This window comes from Apiospora phragmitis (genome assembly GCF_038363925.1).
Source record: "Apiospora phragmitis strain CBS 135458 chromosome Unknown utg000005l:1.0-4161743.0:1.0-4166827.0, whole genome shotgun sequence".
NCBI lineage: Eukaryota > Fungi > Ascomycota > Sordariomycetes > Amphisphaeriales > Apiosporaceae > Apiospora > Apiospora phragmitis.
In genome coordinates, this window is record NW_027117403.1 from 1656381 (window position 1) to 1675338 (window position 18958).

The window sequence follows — 18958 nt, forward strand, 5'->3', positions numbered from 1 at the left end:
ATGGTCGTCTGCCAGTTCATTGTTGCCATTATCGGTACCGTCCTTCCCAAGGACCCTGCCGCTGTCAAGGCCATGATCGCCTTCATCTGTATCTACATCTCCTTCTTCGCCTCCACCTGGGGACCCGGTGCCTGGGTCGTCATTGGCGAGATCTTCCCTCTCCAGATCCGATCCCGTGGAGTTGCCCTCTCCACCGCCTCCAACTGGCTGTGGAACTGCATCATCGCCGTCATCACCCCCTACATGGTCGACTCGGACAAGGGCAACCTGGGTGCCAAGGTCTTCTACATCTGGGGCACCCTCTGCGCCTGCTGCTTCATCTACTCCTACTTCCTCATCCCCGAGACCAAGGGCCTCACCCTCGAGCAGGTCGACAGAATGTTCGAGGAGACCACCCCTCGCAACTCGGCCAAGTGGGTGCCACACTCCACCTACGCCGCCGAGATGGGCATGACCGAGAAGCCCGTCGAGAAGCACGTGGAGCACACCAGCGACCACGAGATCGTCTAAACGATACGATGATGATGATGATGAAGATGATGAGGAGAAAGGGGAAGCAAATGTATAATAATGCGTTGGGTGCCGTTGCCGGTTTTTGGGTAGCACGCAGTTGGGAAGGGAAGATACCACAGCTAGCCAGCAGAGCAGTTATTTTGGCCCAGTCATTTTCACATCAGCATGATGCTTTTTCTATATCTCGCGATATACAAGCATATCTGCTTGTATTGGTTCATACCAAATATGCAAAGAAAGTTAAATTCAAACATATCATATCTTTATTCTCCGGTGATATGTTCTTTGAGTACTTAGTTCATTGGGACCGAGTCGAGTTTCCCTTTTCCCCCTTCTGATCAAACTTCCATGTTGGCTCGACTATATGCACAGCTCAGTGCCTCCGTCCACCAGCATATTTCTGCACGGAGTTCGCGATTAGCTTCTTCCCAGACTGAAGGCATGGTGACACACTGTAGGCGTGGAAAGAGAGAAAGAGAGTACCACTTACACATCCCATCAGCTCTAGCAGCCTATGATGAGTAGTTAAATGGTTATATGAATTACTGAATTAGTATTAAGTATGTTTGTCTAGTTCGTAATAATCGTCTTCCCTGTATATCTTCTCGCACTACTCATACAACTGGTCTCTCTATAAATAAATAAGCCCACGCACGCAATATCCTTTGCGGCCTTTTCTTTCGTGGTATGATGTTTCACAATAACAAGCTGGCTGATCTAACTGCCCCATTATCGGTGAGCTGAATAACTCCTTTTCTTTTTTTCTTCAAGGAGCCCGAGGCGTCCCCTCCTTATTCTTGTCATCGTGCACTTGCCATGGAGGGTTGAAGTTGTATAGAATGGCTTGCAGGATCCCACCGATCAACTGTCATAGGTGTGTCAGTATTGAAAACATCATGGTACGAGGGCTAAGTTAAGAAAGGGGGAAGGAGGGGCGCATGACTTACTCCACCGACCCACCATATCCATTGCGCTATTGACATCGAGATGTTAGCCCCTTTATTTAAAGAAAGTCGGGGTCGGGGGGAGATGGGATGGTACAGCGTCAGGAAGTAACTTACCAGAGTAATCGTTTGTTGCAACGGCGATGCCAAAACACTTGGCCGGGTTCATGTTCGCGCCCGCGTAGCCCGGCGCCAGACCCTGCGACACGAAGGCGACGGCGCCGAAGCAGAGGCCGACCAGGATGGGAACCAGATGAGGGCCGAAGAGCGCCGCTTGTCGGGGGTCGAGACCGACGCCGAATATGAGGAAGCTGTTTTGTGGGTTGGGCAAGTCAGCGTGTCAGTCAATTTATTACGACGGGAGGGCGAGACTCTGACTCTGTCCTGAACCACCAGAAAGTCCAGTCGACCTAGTTGCGTATAAGAGAGAGAGAGAGAGATGAGAAAACTTACAGCAGGATGAAACAAGACACCACCTCAATGAGCAGGACTTGTGTCGGGTCGAGAACAGATGAATCGTAATAACAACCGCCACCATGATAACTATTCTATATTGTTAGTTCATCCCCAATTCGTTTTTCTTTTCAAAAAAGGGGTTAAGGTTATAAGGAGAAAAGTAAGTACTCACGCAGCCGCCCTCTCCCACCCCCAAGCCCCCAACAAACAACCCCCCGCCACGGCCGCGCCGAGCATCTGGAATGCCACGTACAAAACGCCGCGCGACAGCGGACACAGGCCACACAGCACCGTCGCGAAGGTGACCACGGGGTTCAGGTGGGCGCCCGAGCCGGGCGCGGTCACGGCCACGAGCGTGGCCAGCAGCGCCGCGGACCACAGCCCGACGTAGCCGGCGGACGCCGCGGCGGTATAGACCGTCGCCTGCTGCGGCGGCTCTGCTTGCAGGTTCGCGTTGACGAGGTTGAACTGGCCCACGAGCCAGGTCAGGCAGAAGGTGCCGACGGCTTCGACGACCTGGTATGCGTGTGTGAGCGTGGGGGTTTTCCTATTTAGAGCTACGCTATATCCAGCAGTGGGGATAATAGTAGTGGTAATAATTGTTGTAAGGGGCAGGCGAAGGGGGGGAAAAGGGAGAAAAAGGAGAAGAAAGAAAAAAGATAACTCACCCCTGCGCGCCAGATAGCCCGATCCCCCCACCCGCCCGCCCGTGAAATAAGCATGCCGCCGGTACCAGGGCCGGTTGTGCAGGTGCTTGGTCTTGTGCCGGGCGGTGATGGCCGCGAAGGAGCCGTGGAAGTTGGCGCCCTTGAGGTTGTGCGAGACGGGGGTGGTCTGCTGGATGGGGATCGAGGTGGTCGAGGTCGAAGGCGACATGGGCACAGGCGTCTGGGTGCCGCTCTCGAGCGCAGCCGCCATCTCGAAGACGGTGACTTGTGGTTCTTGTTTCCGATGTAGTTTGGGGGATTTTGGCCACGCCATGTTTGCTGGTTTGGATATTCTCTGGTGAAACGATAGAATTGGATCCAATCAAGAAGCGACAGGTTTAGTTCTTGCCTAGAGTGTAAATGGGATATCGTGGCTTCCCAATATGAGTGTACTTAAAAGGGAGTTATGAATATTGAAAGAGTAGTATTAGTCGGGTCTATTCTGTCTGGTGTGTCCAAGTTCTGCAAAAATCCCTAAAATTGAAGCAGCTTGTCAGTCATTATAAAGTCTTCCCAGAAAGCTGTTGGTTCCCAATGTTGATGCTCTCATGTTCGTCAACCCAACAATGGGAAGACTCACAATCGCATTTCGTGGTCAGGCACCAGGGGCAAAAGTGGTGAATTTTTGATCTAGACCGATGGACGAAAAGCTGGGCGACGTTGTTTTGTCGGTCCACGGTTGCATACAAGGCGGATCCAGAGCCGCGGGTGGCATGTTGTGATCTGCGGTCCCTCGAGGGCGAGAACACACAGCCGCGGTCATGTGTGTCGGCAAAGCCTTATAAACATGGAGGTTTTCCTTCCTTCTGAATAGAACTGCGCGTATTGTCAGTGGTGAATCACCCTATTTCTCTCCTTTCCCATTTTTCTAATCTCGATTCACGAAAACCGGACGAAAACTTCCGAGGGAGTGGTTAAACCAATGAATACAGTCTATTGAATGGGGCGACTGCTGTGTGTATAAAGGTATAAAGAGTACAGGAAATCCATAACACAAGTATCAGTTCGTTCCGAGATCCTACCCAGATTTTAGGAAACTATACCGACTCCGTCTTCTCCCCCGATTTCTTAGGGGCGGCCCCCGGTTTCTGGAAGTCCAGAGCCTCCAACTTCATGCAGCACGCCGCGACGAAGCAGACGGCGCCCGCCGCGACGCTCAGATAGAAGCAGCGGAGGATGGCGGTGATGACGGCTTCGATGGCGCGCGGCACGACCTCGGGGTGCGCCGCCGACAGGATGGACGACTGGGCGCCGCCGAGGAGCAAACGCACGTCGGCGTCCGAGTAGTTGCCGCGGAGGCCGTCGCCGACGACGGCGTCCCGCACCAGGTCGAACCCGACGTTCTGGTAGATGCTGCCCGCGATCGAGAGGGAGAGGGCGACGCCGCCCAGCTGCGCCATGTTGAAGACGGCCGCGGCGTCGAGCCGCTGGTGCGGCGGCAGCACCACGCTGGACACGGGCACGCCGACCTGCCATAGAATGCCGATCCCCGCGCCGACCAGGGCCTCCAACCCCATGACGTACCCCTCAGAACTCTGTGTCGTGATGGTCTGTTGGCAGCCGGCCCCAATCAGCATGAAGATGGCTCCGGCTAGGTAAAACGGCATGTAGTAGCGAACGCGCGGGAGAAGGCCTCCGACGAGGAACATCACGAAGACGAACACACCCGTGAAAGGGAGCAGACGAACGGCCGAGGCCAGTGCGCCTGTTCCTCGGGTGAATGCGAAGTAGATCGGAGTATACTGTGTCACCATCGGTCAGACAGGCGTCCTTTCCGTCCCAAAAATCCTTGGTGGGATTTCCGGAAGGGAGACTTACATAGAGTGTAGCGCCGTATCCGATGGCCGCGCAAGATGTACCAACAGCCGTGAAGGCAACTGCACGATGCGCCAAAACGGAAACCGGGAAGATACGGTTCTCCGGGGTGGTGAAGATGCAGAAGGTCTGCTGCAGTACGTAGGCCAGGAGCGTGACACCGAAAAGAAACCAAACCGCAATGGATGCGCCCGAGTTCCAGCCCCAAGTCGGCCCCGAGAATATACATGCCAGACCCAGAAGTACGAATGTTCCCATGTGAAGGACACAGCCAACGTAGTCAAACTCTTTCAGGTGCTGTGTAAGTGGTTTGTGCGTTGGCACCTTGTATGGAGGATAGAGACCCAGGCACGCGACAGCAATAATTCCCGCCAGGGGCAAGACGAAGTAGAAAGCCTGGACGAACATTAGCTAAAGTCCCACAAGAGCAGAGTCATAGGGATGGCTTGCCCATCGCCAAGTGGCATGCTCGTTCTCGGCAAAAGCACCCCCTATAATCGGACCGGTCAAAAGCCCAATAGCAAAGCTGGCGCCGATCAGAGCTTGGGTAATAGCAATTTCATGAGGATAAGCAAATATGACGTTGTAAGTGAGTAGCCTGGCTGCTGTCAGTGTTCGCACTCTAGCGAGACTCTCGGCCCCAAAGCAGTTACGCGGTGAGGTACTCGCATCTGGTAGCACCCAGCGGCACCAATACCAATAAAAGCCCGGCCGACGATGACGACGTTGATGTTGGGCGCGATGCCACATAGAGCAGAGCCCACCATGAGGATGGCGACGGCGATGAAGCTGACAATCTTGAGCTCCACGAAGCCCGTCAGTTTCCTGAAGAGCGGGATGGACGCAACATTGACGAGCGAGAAGGCCAGAGATATCCAAGGCAGCAGTTCGATATGGCCAAAGGCCTCGTAGATGGGGACTTGGACGTTGGCGACATTGGAGACATCGTAGCCTAGTAGGAAGGAAATGGGTTTCTTAGTTCATGCACAAGATGCAGCGTGTCTGCATGCTCGTTTGGTGATGAGGCCTTCTTACCATTAACGATAGCCTGTACGGCACCGCCGACCACTATGGCCTTCCATTTCCAATTCGGAAGATCGTCTCGCGGGTGAGGACGGACGGACCCTTCCTTGTCGCTCTGTACACCGGTGTCTCCTCCTAGAACATCCTTCTTCTGTAACTCCGTCGAGGTGTATGAGGTGGCTTTCTGTGTCTCCGTCGACATGGTGACTGGATTCCTTGGGCTGACACTGTCGATAGAGAGCTATTGGATTCGAGAGAAAACTTGCTAAGGCAGTGGCACCACGGGAAGAAAGGGACAGCATCTTATCATGGCACAAATGAGATGCCAGGGACCGCTATATGTAGGGGGCCGTTGCGAGGAATAGATTGAATGCATTGAATACATTGAGTACGTTGAATACATTGAACGTGCTGGTACGCGTGGGCCGAGTATCGTTTGCTCCCATGAATACAGGGGAGGGTATGAAGCCGCTGAGCGTACCAATCGGATGGCATCGTCTAGCGGTTGGGAACAAGGCAACCGCTCCAGAATCCATGTTCCTATACCTTATCCATGCAAGGACGGGAATATACCCATCGACGAGACGGAAACCATCTGATAAACCAACGCAGAATTGCATCGGCGTTACTGCTCGATCCGGCATGGATTGGCGCCGCAGTTGGGGGTGACGTTCTAACGAACAACAGATTATGCAGATTGTGTGCTGACAAGACTGTTCCTCTTGCAATTATGATGGGTGTTGAGCCCAAAGATGGAGTATCTAGCTGCATATTCGGTCGGATTCTGGCCATACCAGGCAATGTGGACCGGAGGTGGCTTAGGTCTTACACCTCTTAACAAATGTACATATGGATCTATTTTGGGAGGATAGGATCTCGAACTAGCCAGATGGGAAGGAGCAGCCCCCAGGCTGAGCCCTGAATTAGTGGTTACCTTAGGTAATGTAGTGCCAAGCTTCGTTGTACAGACTGTCAGCAAGCGTTGCATAGTAGCTGAAGATGATCGGCATATATGACCTGCTCGTGCTTATCGCCTTTCCCTGGTTGCAGATTATGGCGGAAAAGAGAAGTAAGGAGCGTTCTCTGCCTGAGTCAACATGGGCTGAGAAGGACGTGCGTCCCTGGAATGCAAGTTGGGTCGGGCCGTACATGTCCAAAACGACAACCAACAACGGTAAATGGATCCGGCAAGGTTTTTGATTGGATGGGCCGGAAATGTGAGTTGGAGTTAATCGTCTCCCATCTCGTCTTCTCCATGCCCACCCATATGTATGCCACGTTGTACGTATCGCACGAGCTTGTCAGTAGGAAGCCGCTGAATGGAGGTTCATCCGCAAGAGGCATCTTTTCCGCCACAGCCCGTGTAACCATCAATTTAATGGAACCTTGGAATGATGTTGGTTTCGTTTCAAGGGCTAGGCAGTGGTTGCGAGTGAGAAAGCAGTGCTTACTTACAACTCGACACACGCTGAAGTCTCAAGCTACTGCAATGACGGGACCAGAGTGGATTGATCTTATAATGGCAGGGATAGAACTACATAAGATGTGGGAGCAAGGCTGGAGCTATCTTGGGTATGCGATTCCTTCCGACTGGTAGGATGTTTCTTGGGAGTGGCGCGTTGGCGGGCTGGGCGCCTGTTAGTAACTCCTTATGTAGGGAAGTGGGCTGACAAAGTCCCCATCCCGCCTTTCTTGTGAACATCACTTCCCACCTGCACCAACACCTCAAGTTGAAGTTAAAATAGAGGAGAAAGAAACGCGTCTAGTATGTAATTGGGTACCCCTGCAACTACGTGTGACTGAATCACACGTGCCGACATCTGAAGCCATCACACACAACCTCCTGTCAACTCATCGCATTGGCAATATCATCATCGCCGGGGGAGAAATACTCTCCACGATGTTGCCCACTAACTTGTTCCAAGAAAAGCATAGGGGCATGTATCTCTCATCCCTGACCGACTTTGTAGTTGTCGAGCCCCTTCCCAAGAGCATGGTCTGCTGTTACCCCACCCCCTTCCCTCGCCTGGGTAGGAAAGCGAACAACAGGCTCACTGGTAGAAGACGTAGGTGGTCTGCGGGCCGGTGGTGAATATAGGTGCCGTCGGCATGCTCTGGCCAATAGGCTGCTGGATGAAGACGGGCCGATTGGTGAGGTGATGTGCATTGCTGGGCCAGAAAGGGGAGTGGCACTGCTTCGGATAACCTGAATGGATACAATCGTCAGCCTTTCATCTTTTGCGCGACATCGGAAGTAGGTAGTTTTGTTCTATTTGTTGCTCTGGAAGGGGGGTTTTCACTCATGAGTCACTTACACCATGGACCCCAGTGGGGGAGTGCCTGTCGGGGCATCACGTAGGGAGGGTTCGTGGTGATCATCGGCATGGGAGCCTGGTAGGCGGAGTGTGGTTGCCTGCATTATCAAATAGATTTCAGCCAACGATATGTCCATCACAACATGCTGCCGAGAAGAGGAAGGGTACTTACTGGATGATGTACATGTTGGGGTTTGGCGGGTTTGCACCTGGTATTGAGGCTGATGTGTTGGTCGGTGGTTGATTGGGCGGGTTGTTAGGCGGTGCTGCAGGTGGATTTTGAGGTTGTTGAGGTGATGCTGGTGCTGCAGGCTCCTCGTCATGTGGGGGGAAGCAGCAGCAGCCTCTTGATCGCCCCAGCGCACGTGTAAGTTCAGGCTACGCCGGCCCGTCCGTCGGGCGCGAATGTCAACCGGAATGTTGCCAGCTGCAGGTGATGTCGGTACTGACGCTGGACTGGCCGGGGCGTGTTGACCGGCAGCATCTTCTCGGGGAGAGTCTGGCATGGGTGTAGACAGTGGTGTTCCTGCAGGAGAGGGAGAGCGGAGTATCTCGGGATCGGGATCGGGATTGGGGTCGGGGCCAGAGGTCGCAGTCAGATCGGGGTTGGAAGGACCGTCGTCGGTGTGACTTGTAGGCATGGGCGTACGCTTAGCCCGGCGAAAAGGATTCGTGGATTGCCTCTCGGGAGTGTTTGGCGATGTCGGGGCAGGCGAAGGTGCTCGTCTTTCGTGAGTCTCAGGATTGAAGAAAGGGTTGGAGGGGTGTATTTCCATGTTCGGTGGAGCTTTTGTAGGGCTTTTATAAGGGTTTGCTGAAGTTATCTTGGATTTTTTCTTTCTTAAGTGACACAAACTGTATTGCGGCAACAGGCACTTCGTCACCTTGGCTGCGGATGCATGATCAGCAACGGGTAGGGTTTGCTCATGGATGGAAAGGCCGAGAGTGTGAAGTAGGTAGGGTCTGGGGTGTAGTCAGGATGAAAAAGAATGTGAAGGAGCGTGCGGAAGGTTGCCCTCTCGTGGAACTCCTGCTTTGAAGGCGAGGTATGCGATGAACATCACCCTGATGCTTTATTGACCACTGTCTGATGAACCCTGACAAGCTTGCCTGGTTTTGAATGTGGTAGACGTGACTTGAGATAGTTATTTCTGGTGCACTCTTAAACATAGACCGTAATGCTCGATGTGTAGCATTGCTTCCTGCCTGCGTCATATTTAGGAGAATCCTCTTAAATAACACAAGACAACACCTTGACTCGGCCTTTCTTAGTATTCACACTCTCTTCATGATTACTCGCTGCATCGCAGCACACAGTCCTACAGTTCTCCTTGGTATCTTCCTCTTCATCCTCCCCCTCGAATATATAAACGCAAAGTACATGGTATAGGCAAATAACAACATCTAAGAATTATGGCCATCTTGAAATACCAGTCCAGATCCAACATCGGCCCCAAATAACGTCCATATCCTTTCTCCCTCCTCTCCTCTCCCCCAAGCCAACCTCATAAATCATCCGACTCCCTTTTCAGCGAGTCAGTGATACGTCGACGTCTGAGGGTGAACCCTGGCTGGCGCTGGCGCCAGCGCCTGTGGCTCAGTAGAACCCTCGGAGTTCCTGGGAAGGATCCGAGTCTACAGATCGGCGCGCCCGAAGCTCCGGTGACGGCGCGTAGTATCCCACGAGCTCGGGGTTCTGTGGAGGTAGTTGCGGTTGCGTTCGGGACTGCATGACAGCTCCATCCGAGCTGGCAAAGGAAGGGCTAGGTGAAAACTCGACACCTTCCAAGCCACTGTGTCCAGATCTGACGGCGCCGGGCCGCGCTCCTTGCCCATTCGAGCTGGCGAAAGAGTGGCGGGGCGAGAACTCGACGCCTTCCAAGCCGGTTTGTGCAGGTCTGGCGGCCGCTGGAGGTGCTGTCTGAGGAGAGGCTGACCTTTTGCTGCTGCCGAAGAGGCCGCAGCACAAGTCCATGTTTCCTTGCGGCCTGATGACGGCGAAAACACGCCCTTGACTATTCAATGTTAGGGCTGGTCAGTCGGTGCGTCGTTATTTAACCTGGCGTGTTATACGGCAGTCGCTCAGACTGGGGAATGAAAAGCGGCGCGTTTGATAGGTAAACGAGAGACAAACGACCCAGCGAAAGCGCGATCCTGAGATTAACGCGCAGAAATTGATAATATCGTCCTCATCCTTGGACGTTATCTACTCCGAGAGGGAGGTAAAGAAATAAATGGTTGAAGCCTGCCGCCTTCCTTCGCTCCTGCTGTAGCCTGGGCAGGTGGAGAAAAGAACCCCTCCAGCGCTAGGCACCAAAGCGAAGCGCTAGAATGGCCGCCGGTTTGGTTAGCCATTCAACGTCGTCTTCCCTTGATCGGTGAAAGGTGACCTATCGATATACCATATTGAAGTCTTCGTCATCGTCGTCGGCAATTGAATCTAGTAAAACATATATCAGAGATAAGAACCATAAACCTCGTCTCTTGCCTAGCCTTTCCCCGTTATCTCACGCTGAAAGTTGTCCATCGTACCATACTCCCTCACCCATCTGTCCATCCATCAACCCAAGCTAAGAAAACGCCCGAGAATACTTAAACTTGATAATAATATTAAGGACGATGCTAATCCAAACCCTCCCCCTAACCACCTCGGCCACCCTGACGGCACACCCCTGACCCGCGCCGACTTCGCCCCCTTCGGCGAAGTCCTCAGCAACCCGGCCCCGGACGTGCGGCCCTCCGACACGGAGCCCTACACCGTCTCGGCCACGCTGCCGTTCGCCGCCGAGCTGGCCAACCAGGGCACCGCCATCAAGTACGCCGCCATCGCGTCGCTGCGCAACCTGTATGGCGATGGACAGGCCCCCTCGGGCCGCCCCGCGGAGGCGCGGATGACCATGTTCGTGTGTGGCGCACGGATGGCCTTGCCGTCTTCCTCTTCTTCTTCTTCCTCATCCTCTTCTTCATCGGCTTCAACGTCGTCATCACCAGCACGGCAGCCGCAGAAGGAAGAAGACGGCGACGGTGTAAGAGTCAAGATCCTCGAGCGCCACCCCTTCACGACCCAGACCTTCATCCCGCTGACGGCCGACGCGTCGAAGCGGTACCTCGTGATCGTGGCCCCGAGCCTGCCGCCCAGCGTGCTGGACGAAGGCCTGCCGGTGCCGGACTCGATCTCGAGCAGCAGCAGTAGCTCGCCGTCTCCTTCGAAACCCTCGTTGCCGGGGCGCGGGATGCCCGACCTCGCTGGGCTGCGCGCCTTCGTCGCGACGGGCGAGCAGGCGGTCACGTACGGCGCGGGGACGTGGCACGCGCCCATGGTCGCCCTGGGCCCGCCGGACACCACGGTGGACTTTTTGGTGTTCCAGTTCGCCAACGACGCGGCGCTGGAGGACTGCCAGGAAGTGGCGCTGGAGAGCAGCGGCAGCAGCAGCAACGGGGATGGGCCGAAGCCGAAGATAGTAGTGCGCCTAACTGCTGCTGCTGTGGACTCGCGCACGTCAAAGCTGTAACCTAAATAGATCATTGGCAGAGGCGAGGAATCGATTTACGTTTTAGCTAGCGGGATGTGCTTGCTCATGTGTCGCCTATACGTATCACGGGCAGAAACAAAAGCAGGTTATTTGTGCAATATCTATTCGTCTTCCATTATTCTGTGGCAATATCGGGCAACAGAGAATTTGCATTTCATCCATGCATATTCTCCTCCTGCTTCATCTGCAGATTTCGCAACAACTATTGCATAGGCAAAAGCATCGCGTGCCCTTGTGGCCAAAGCATCCTGTCCCTTCTTCTTCATAGTCGTACAATCTTCTTGTTCTGATGAAATTACAACTCATCATCGGAAACGCCGTAGTAATCCGTGTCCTCGGGGTCCTTGTACGGAACAGCCTCCTCACTAGGTTGCATACCTGCGTCGAGGCTCTCTCCTTGGTCATCATCAAGATCCATGGGGTCGGCCTCCTCGGTCGGTTCGCACGGTTCGGCGTTATGAGCAGGCTGTTTGCTCGCACCATCGCTGCCGCAAGGGTTCTCGTCATCAGCATCAGAATCAGAACTGCTACCACCACCACCGTCATCAGAAATCTTTTCATCGCGATGAGCGATCTCTTGAGACCATTTGTACTCCGCGCAGAGATCATTGTATCGTTTCTTGATGCCGGCACGGTCGCTACCAGACAGACCGGCGAACTGATCCAGGGCAAGGATAGCCGCAACTGCGTCCTTGTCTTGCGAAGGAGTCTTGTCGAGGGGTCTTGGGAACCTCGAGGGTCTCGGTGATTTCGTGCATGTATGCGCCATTTGCATCCGCTCTCGTGTCTTTGAGGTCCATGGTGAGAGCAAGGTCGGGCTCGTTGAGACCCTTCCACACTTCGTGCGCGGACATCAGCGAATTCACGGCCTCAGACTTGCCGTACGAGGGTTTAAACCAGTGCGGGACTTTGTCTTCATCTTGCGAAACCTCGGTATTGCTGTCCAGGCCAGAAGGCTCCGTCCATCCTCGAGGTACCAGGCCGCCCAATGCAAGGCCAGGCTGCACTCGGACTTCCTTTTGCTGGCGCAACTCCAGGATATCGACTTCGATAGTCCCTTCGGTAACACAGTGATAGACATGAACCGTCTTCTTCTGGCCGTGTCGAATGCAACGGCCAGCAGCCTGGTTCATGTGGCTGTCGAACAGCTGTTGTGAGTTGCCAATCACAGGTGAAAGGAATATAACGTGGTTGGCGATGATGAGGTTGCCCCCAGCGGCCTCCGCCGAGTTGACCTTCATCACTAAGACCTTGTACTTTCCTTTCTTGAAAGCCCCCAACGGATCCTCCCTGCTGTTGTTGCGCCTGGTTGCGACTGCCGTGTTCGTCGTTGCATAACTGATCTCACACTTGTCCAAAGCTTCCACAGCCTTCTCAAGGATGAGCTGGTGCTGGGCAAACAGGACAACCTTCTCATCCTTTTCCGTAGCCTGAATCAGATCGATGACATATTTTAGCTTGGAGTCAAGTTCCTGGTGAGCCAGTGCTCTGCTACCACCTGGCGACGAGAGATGGTCAGCTCTGATCTGGCGATCCTGGAAGCTCGTGAACTTCGAGAGCTCGACCACACCAATATCCAGACGGGCGGTGCACTCGTTTGTTCCATCACCACAGTGCTTCTTGTTCTCCCGGTGGGCTCGGCACAGAACGTGGCCGCAGTCGGAAACCAGCGCCAAGGAATCGGTCGAGTGGCATTCCTCTTCGTCACAGGCCGTTGCTGTACCAGAGGCAAGGTTGCGGAACAGTCTGGCACGTCTTAGTTGTGCTGACTGTTCAAAGAGGTACCGGTAAGCCTGCATGAATGCATTCCAGGCGGAATAGTACTCGTCTTTGGTCTGCGTTTTCGTGGCACCGCGAACTTTGATTGACCCGTCCAGGAAAGGCATTGTTGTTGCTGCAAAGCAGGCCGCTTCATTGGGAGTGTTGTAGGCACGCATCCCAAGGGATTTCTGCTTATGAGCCTCGTAAAGTTTCTTACGTGCGTCCTTCGTCCCGGTTGAGCCGACTTTTATGCCCTCGCGACGAAGGGCTAGCAAGATATCAGGTTCGTCAGAATGACTTCTCTCATACTCCTCTTTATTCCTGATGAGCTGTTTCTCTCGTTCATCTACTAGATGCTTGATTATGGTTTCGAGTTTGCTTCGTAAAACTTCTTCATCTTCGGCTTCCAACTCCTGGACGGTTTGTCCATCATAAGCAAGTAGGAGATTGATAACATCGTCGTGTGGGATTCTGGCAGTGTCCGGAGCACCTGGGATGTGACCTCTGGCATCTTCGAGGTCCAAGAGGTAAAACTTGGCCCACTTGTTGTCGAAGCTCTTGTACAAGGTATTGATTCTTGGGTCTTCAGTTTTAAAGGAATCCAGAAAGGGGGCCGCTGGCGTTCTTGATCGCACTCAAGCTGAAGAGGGGTTGGGGGCTTCTTCTTATATGCTTGTCAATGTGAGCATCATCCGCAGTGAGAGTTGCTTTGGCTAACTCAGCATAGTTGCCGCGACCATTGAATTTCTCGAGTAGACCTTGATCCAAAGCTTCCAAGAAAACCGAGAGACCTCTGGTGATCCCAGCATATTCTTCCTTGTCTTTATCGTTTTGGATGCCGTTTTTGTGGATGGTTCTATGGAGACGTGTGGCAAGCCAGATCAGTTTCTCGAAGCTGTACCGGACACAATGGCGTGCCTCGTCCATCATGGCTTCCCGTTCTTCGAGAACCCTCTGCTGATAGGAGGTTGCGCCGTTGGTAGAAGCTTGTTGAGAACACGAGATCATGGCGACACTGGGGGCAGTTGCTGCATGGCTAAGTGCTGTAATACACGAGCTCTCTCCATCCAGTGGTTCTTTCGCGTTTTTAAGAACTGTGTCCAGTCTCTTGGCTCCATCTCGCGTCAGGGACTCCGCTTCCATGTCAGCTTTGCGCATCTCGTCCTGCAGTGGCAGATAGGTCGAGGTCTCTGTCAGGGTGGATGGGACTACCAAAGCCCACACCTCGACTTTGAACAGGTGAGTTCCGCGATCGATCTTGTTACATACTGAGAATGCGTCACAGAAGCTTTCACCTTGGCAGTGTCTCTCCACAACGGTCGCCGTCGTTTTCATTGGTTCCCAGGAATTCATTTCCTCAAACTGTGTTCTTGGCGATTGCGACGGGCCATTCGCGATGCTAGGCAATCCCGGGCGAAGATCTATAGGTCGTGCAACATGTAGACCAATGGTTCTTGCCATGGAGCAGACATCCTTCAAGCCTTGCGTCGGTGGTGTGCCTGAAAGAAGCCATTTGCTAACGGCGCGGCAATTCGTGACGAACGAAGATACAGTAGGGTTACTGTAGCTGACCTCGTCCCAAACAGTGCGGTTGAAGCTGTAACGCTCCAGAAGGAATCGGCCCTTCACCTCCTTCGACTCGATCAGCTTCACAGCAGATTCGTACCACTCCCAATACCCGCGCCCATTTTTCCACTCGCTAACACCCTTGGCGCTCAACCCTTGAATAGGGGACTTTCCGCCCACAGTGTTTTGTAGTGATTTGATATACTCCTTTTCGGCGAATAGATCGTCACTCAAGACGAGGATATTGTGGGATTTGGGATTAGTCTTCTTGAGATCAGCCCATGTTTTCACGAGGGCGAATTCACGACCCTTCTGGTAACCCAGGAACTTGTTGATCTCCTCTCCCCATTGGTTGACAATGTGCGTCGGACAAATGACCAAGTTTGCAATTCAACGCCTCGATGCCGTTGTCGGCCTCTTTCTGGCGCAACTGGTGATGGTCCTGGTCAAACTTTTTCTGTAAACTGAAAAGTGCGAGCACCATGACAGTCTTGCCAAAGCCGATATCATCAGCAATAATGCCCCCTCTTCGAATCACCATGCGTGAGGCGTAACCGAGTAGGCGAACGTGAATCCCCTCAACCTGTTCCTCCTCCGTCTCGCGTTCGACGAAAGGTTTTGGTTCCCTCTCATGTTCCAGCATCCAGGCCACAGTCATTTCCTGGCGGGGTAGCAACCCCTCCCCAGTTTTGGGGAAAGGGTCCTCATGATTATCCTTTTGCTCCCAGTCTGGGAAAGTGGATTGAGTGATTGTGCGAATGGCTTCAGTTGAAAAGCCAGACTGTCCACATACTGAGGCTTAACACGAGCTGTGGTGATGACCGGGGCTTTTGCCACTAGGGGCGCTGTTCTCTCAACTGGCAGCTGTGCGAATGCCTTGTGCGTCAAGCGTACAGGATTGAACATGAAACGGACTCTGAAGTCTTTCATTTCATTACCGGATAATTGCTCGTGCTGTACCTGGATCTGGAATGTTGGGAGTTGGCTCTTCCGAGCCTTCTCGTAACTCTCAACGTCTTTGTGGTCGCTGAAGGGTTTTGTTCCATCCCAGTACACCACAGGTAATTGCGGCGCGCATTCTTCGCAACGTGAAGTATCATCTTCCACGATTTGCGTCCACTCCTTGATATGTTCGACAGACTTTGACGTAGCATAGGCAAGGGTTTCAAAGAGAGCACGCTGCTCTCTCGAAGGGACAACAGCCCACGAGTCGTTCTGTTCGCAAACCCATTTCATTCTCTGCAATAACAGCAGAGGGTCACTTGGCAAGTACTCATCGGACCTGCCAGGTGTGACGTATTGAAGGCGTAGTTCGCCGAGGGTGCGGTCTCCATGTGCGCATTCCTCACGGGGCCGGTCGTGCTGCTTCAGGAGGTATAGCGTGACGGTGTCAGACGCGGGAGATGGTGACTTCTAATCACCTAATTCCACCCAGCGGCTACCTATCTCAGCCTCGAATGTTCCCTTGTATCCGTCTTTTAGCTTATGCAGCTCCGCTTTCGGTACAAGTTTTAGTAGGAACTCGCGATGCTCGTGAGAGGCCAGCTTGCGATGGTCGTATGCTACAACGAATCCGTCCTCCTTAGCAGGTCCTGACAGAGTAGGGTCTTTGAAGAGTTTGACAGACGCGTCGCGAGCGCCGTGATCGTCGTGAACAAAAAGACTACGTTCAGCAGCCTCGCATTCAGGAGCGGATTTGTAAAGGCCTGCCACTTCTTTATTCACCATATTGAAGAGCTCGCCGCCAGCCTCAGAGCTGTTGTGCAGTCTCATCTCAAGACGCTTCAGGCCGCTGGTCACGTCGTGGGTATAGGAGATTTCAGCCTCGACTTTGGATAGAGCAAAGTCCCACATGAACCACTTGATATGAAGCGGCGAATGGGCTTTCTGTAGAACTGTGCCCTTCATGAAAGGCTGAGACCGTTTGCAGAACTCTTGCAGTTCCATGTTTTTTTGGAAGAACGGTTTTACACAGCTGGAGTACGGATCCAACATCACGAACCAATCGATGCCCAATTCCGTGCAAACGACCTTCAAGTCGAATCCGTCATCGGAAGTGTAGATCAGTGTAATCACTTCAGTGATGTGGAAGCGTTGGTACAGGAACTTGGCCTTCACAAGAGCCTCGAAGATTGTGGTGGCCTCCGAGTCTGTGGAAGGCTTGTAACGGCCTTCCATCAGCACTGTGGATCGTCCTGGGTACTTGGCCAAACTCTTCTTCCAAGCTGGACTCAAAAGATTCGTTATGACTGTAGGGAAGCGCTGCAAAAACTCAAGCTCCACAGCTCGGAACGGCGAGGGGTCTGGAGAGGATACAGTCGGTGAGTAGTCGTGAATAGGGTTGCCAGCACAGTTGACGCATCTGATTATGCCGCAGATGTTGCACTTCAATAGGCTTCGGGTACTGTACTGGGCAGTTCCATTGCAGTGGCAGTATCTGCGATGTTTGCGTACTTCTTTCTTGATCTTCTCGACCGAGAACTTCACAAAGCCAGTGGTGCCATAGTCTTGGACTATTTCCACCTCTTGACCTCTAGGATTCATCTGCGGGGAAGAGGATGTGAATGGGCTAGGATAATTAGAAGATTTGATATCTTCGAGCTCCTTCCGCCATGGCGAACTCTCTAAATCCTCTTCAAGTGATGCCATGAGACTTGCGATAATAACAGCGCCGACGACAGGGGTCGACATAGCATTGCCTGCGAGATCTTTCAGTTGATCTTGAGTCTCTCGTGAGAAGCTGATTTTCCACAGGGGTAGGCCTTGCAAATTCAGGCATTCAAAGCCCAAGACGGGGCGGCACTGGTTGGTGATGTAAGGTATTCCAGAGGGTGTGAGACAGCCCGTGATGCCGAATTTGCCTTTGAGATGGTGGCGGTCGACGTTCTGGCTCAAGTCTATAACCATCACTTTGAAGAGCAAATCAAATGATTCTGGCCCTGGCCGAAGTGCTCCCCTCAGCCAGTTGATATCCAAGACGTCGTGCACACGATTGGGCAAGATTGCCATAGCAAACTTATCCATGCCATCATGGAATTGCGTATGGCCATTCTCGGTCCAGTTTGTCAGTGGTCTTCCATCGCTGAGCTGCTCACCATGACGGACTGCTTCGTGGCGTATTTTGCTATGCTCCCAGGAGGCCTCTTTCCTCGCCTTCAATTTCTGTGCCTTGTCCTCCAGCTCTAGCCGAGCAATCTGAGCAAGGGGGTTGTTGGCACCAAGAAGGAAGTCTTCGACATTTCGTGAAGCCGGTTGCTTAAGGTGCTCAACAGCTTCACCGAGGATGTCACATGCATTTCTGGCGCGAGGGAACTTATCGTTGTTGAAGGCGACTAGGTACTTCCTCTGGCGCGTTTGGGGAATGCAGTAGTCCTTTGTGTCGAGACTACCAACCCAAGCAGTGTAGCCGAGGGGGGTGAACCAATGGTCTCTGGCACTATCGAAGGGCGCATTCAAGACGTTCTCCAGGATTACAATCCATGGCTTGTGTTCTGCAACGTACGAGAGCATGGAGAAAAAGGTTTGTTCCGATTCGCCCAAGGTGCGAATGGAATCATCCTGGGTAATCTCTCGGAGCACATCAGACACCTCTTTGAATGTTGGGGTTCTGTCCTTATTCTTCAAATCGAAGAAATTCAGGATCCTCGGACTGAACCCGTTTTGCCTCTTTACGTTCAATGGAGAAAAGTCGACGCAGGAAGTGCCAGCGACGAGTATGGTGGGATCACGGGGGATTTTCATTACTTCACCCTTGGCCGTAGTACTGATGGGAGTTAGCATACATAGCCGCCAAGAGGAAATCATGAAGGTACTTACGCTTCTTTCTTGCCAATAACCAGCTCACATACATCGCGAAACATGACACAGCCGGAGTTTCGTGACGCGAATGCTTGCTTGAACTCAACGCGTTCGGCGCCAAAAAGCTGCTCGAACCGGAAAAGTTCTTTGCCGTAGATAGAATAGAAGGATTCCTGTATCAATTGCAGTGCGAACATTGGGGATTCGGTGCCAGAGCACAGGGTAACAACCCTGAAAGTTATGCCACCTTGGTCCGCAATCTTCTTCAGGTTTGCGAATTTCCCGGATTCGTCATTCGTAGCTTTCTTCACCATCTCGTTGAAAGCGCGAAGCGTGTTGTCGATAGGCCTACCTTGGTGAGACGGGCCGCCAAAATCTTCTTCGCCTTCATTGGGACCTGAAGTGTCATCTTGCTTCAATCGTTTGTCTCGCGATGTGGTATTGAGAGGAGCCTTGGGCGCCTTTCTCTTTCGACCCTTCTTTGAGCTGGATGTGGCCGCTCCAGCTTTGCCTTTCCCTTTAGCCAT

At 53.0% G+C, this 18958-nt stretch overlaps 7 protein-coding genes across 7 annotated transcripts; 2 read left to right on the plus strand and 5 right to left on the minus strand.

The window, feature by feature from the left end:
* Positions 1 to 510, plus strand: PG994_004557 (uncharacterized protein; the record flags this gene model as incomplete). The annotated part of the gene is made up of 1 exon (XM_066855966.1): positions 1 to 510. One exon carries the CDS (start codon positions 1 to 3, stop codon positions 508 to 510), a length of 510 nt encoding a protein of 169 aa, XP_066718133.1.
* A 769-nt stretch (positions 511 to 1279) lies between these two features.
* PG994_004558 (uncharacterized protein) lies at positions 1280 to 2894 on the minus strand (the record flags this gene model as incomplete). Its single annotated transcript, XM_066855967.1, has 5 exons — positions 1280 to 1378; positions 1461 to 1486; positions 1575 to 1768; positions 2086 to 2470; positions 2582 to 2894. The coding sequence occupies 5 exons, from the start codon at positions 2892 to 2894 to the stop codon at positions 1280 to 1282; spliced, it is 1017 nt and encodes a 338-aa protein (XP_066718134.1).
* A 763-nt stretch (positions 2895 to 3657) lies between these two features.
* PG994_004559 (Major facilitator superfamily transporter) lies at positions 3658 to 5660 on the minus strand (the record flags this gene model as incomplete). Its single annotated transcript, XM_066855968.1, has 5 exons — positions 3658 to 4362; positions 4439 to 4732; positions 4859 to 4961; positions 5057 to 5387; positions 5471 to 5660. 5 exons carry the CDS (start codon positions 5658 to 5660, stop codon positions 3658 to 3660), a joined length of 1623 nt encoding a protein of 540 aa, XP_066718135.1.
* A 1849-nt stretch (positions 5661 to 7509) lies between these two features.
* Positions 7510 to 8414, minus strand: PG994_004560 (uncharacterized protein; the record flags this gene model as incomplete). Its single annotated transcript, XM_066855969.1, has 2 exons — positions 7510 to 7664; positions 7946 to 8414. The coding sequence occupies 2 exons, from the start codon at positions 8412 to 8414 to the stop codon at positions 7510 to 7512; spliced, it is 624 nt and encodes a 207-aa protein (XP_066718136.1).
* Positions 8415 to 9370: 956 nt separating this feature from the next.
* PG994_004561 (uncharacterized protein) lies at positions 9371 to 9748 on the minus strand (the record flags this gene model as incomplete). The annotated part of the gene is made up of 1 exon (XM_066855970.1): positions 9371 to 9748. One exon carries the CDS (start codon positions 9746 to 9748, stop codon positions 9371 to 9373), a length of 378 nt encoding a protein of 125 aa, XP_066718137.1.
* Positions 9749 to 10104: 356 nt separating this feature from the next.
* On the plus strand, positions 10105 to 11285 carry PG994_004562 (Ureidoglycolate hydrolase; the record flags this gene model as incomplete). Its single annotated transcript, XM_066855971.1, has 2 exons — positions 10105 to 10119; positions 10389 to 11285. 2 exons carry the CDS (start codon positions 10105 to 10107, stop codon positions 11283 to 11285), a joined length of 912 nt encoding a protein of 303 aa, XP_066718138.1.
* Positions 11286 to 11601: 316 nt separating this feature from the next.
* PG994_004563 (uncharacterized protein) lies at positions 11602 to 18958 on the minus strand (the record flags this gene model as incomplete). The annotated part of the gene is made up of 7 exons (XM_066855972.1): positions 11602 to 11997; positions 12038 to 13643; positions 13786 to 14974; positions 15012 to 15362; positions 15416 to 15995; positions 16140 to 18396; positions 18450 to 18958. The coding sequence occupies 7 exons, from the start codon at positions 18956 to 18958 to the stop codon at positions 11602 to 11604; spliced, it is 6888 nt and encodes a 2295-aa protein (XP_066718139.1).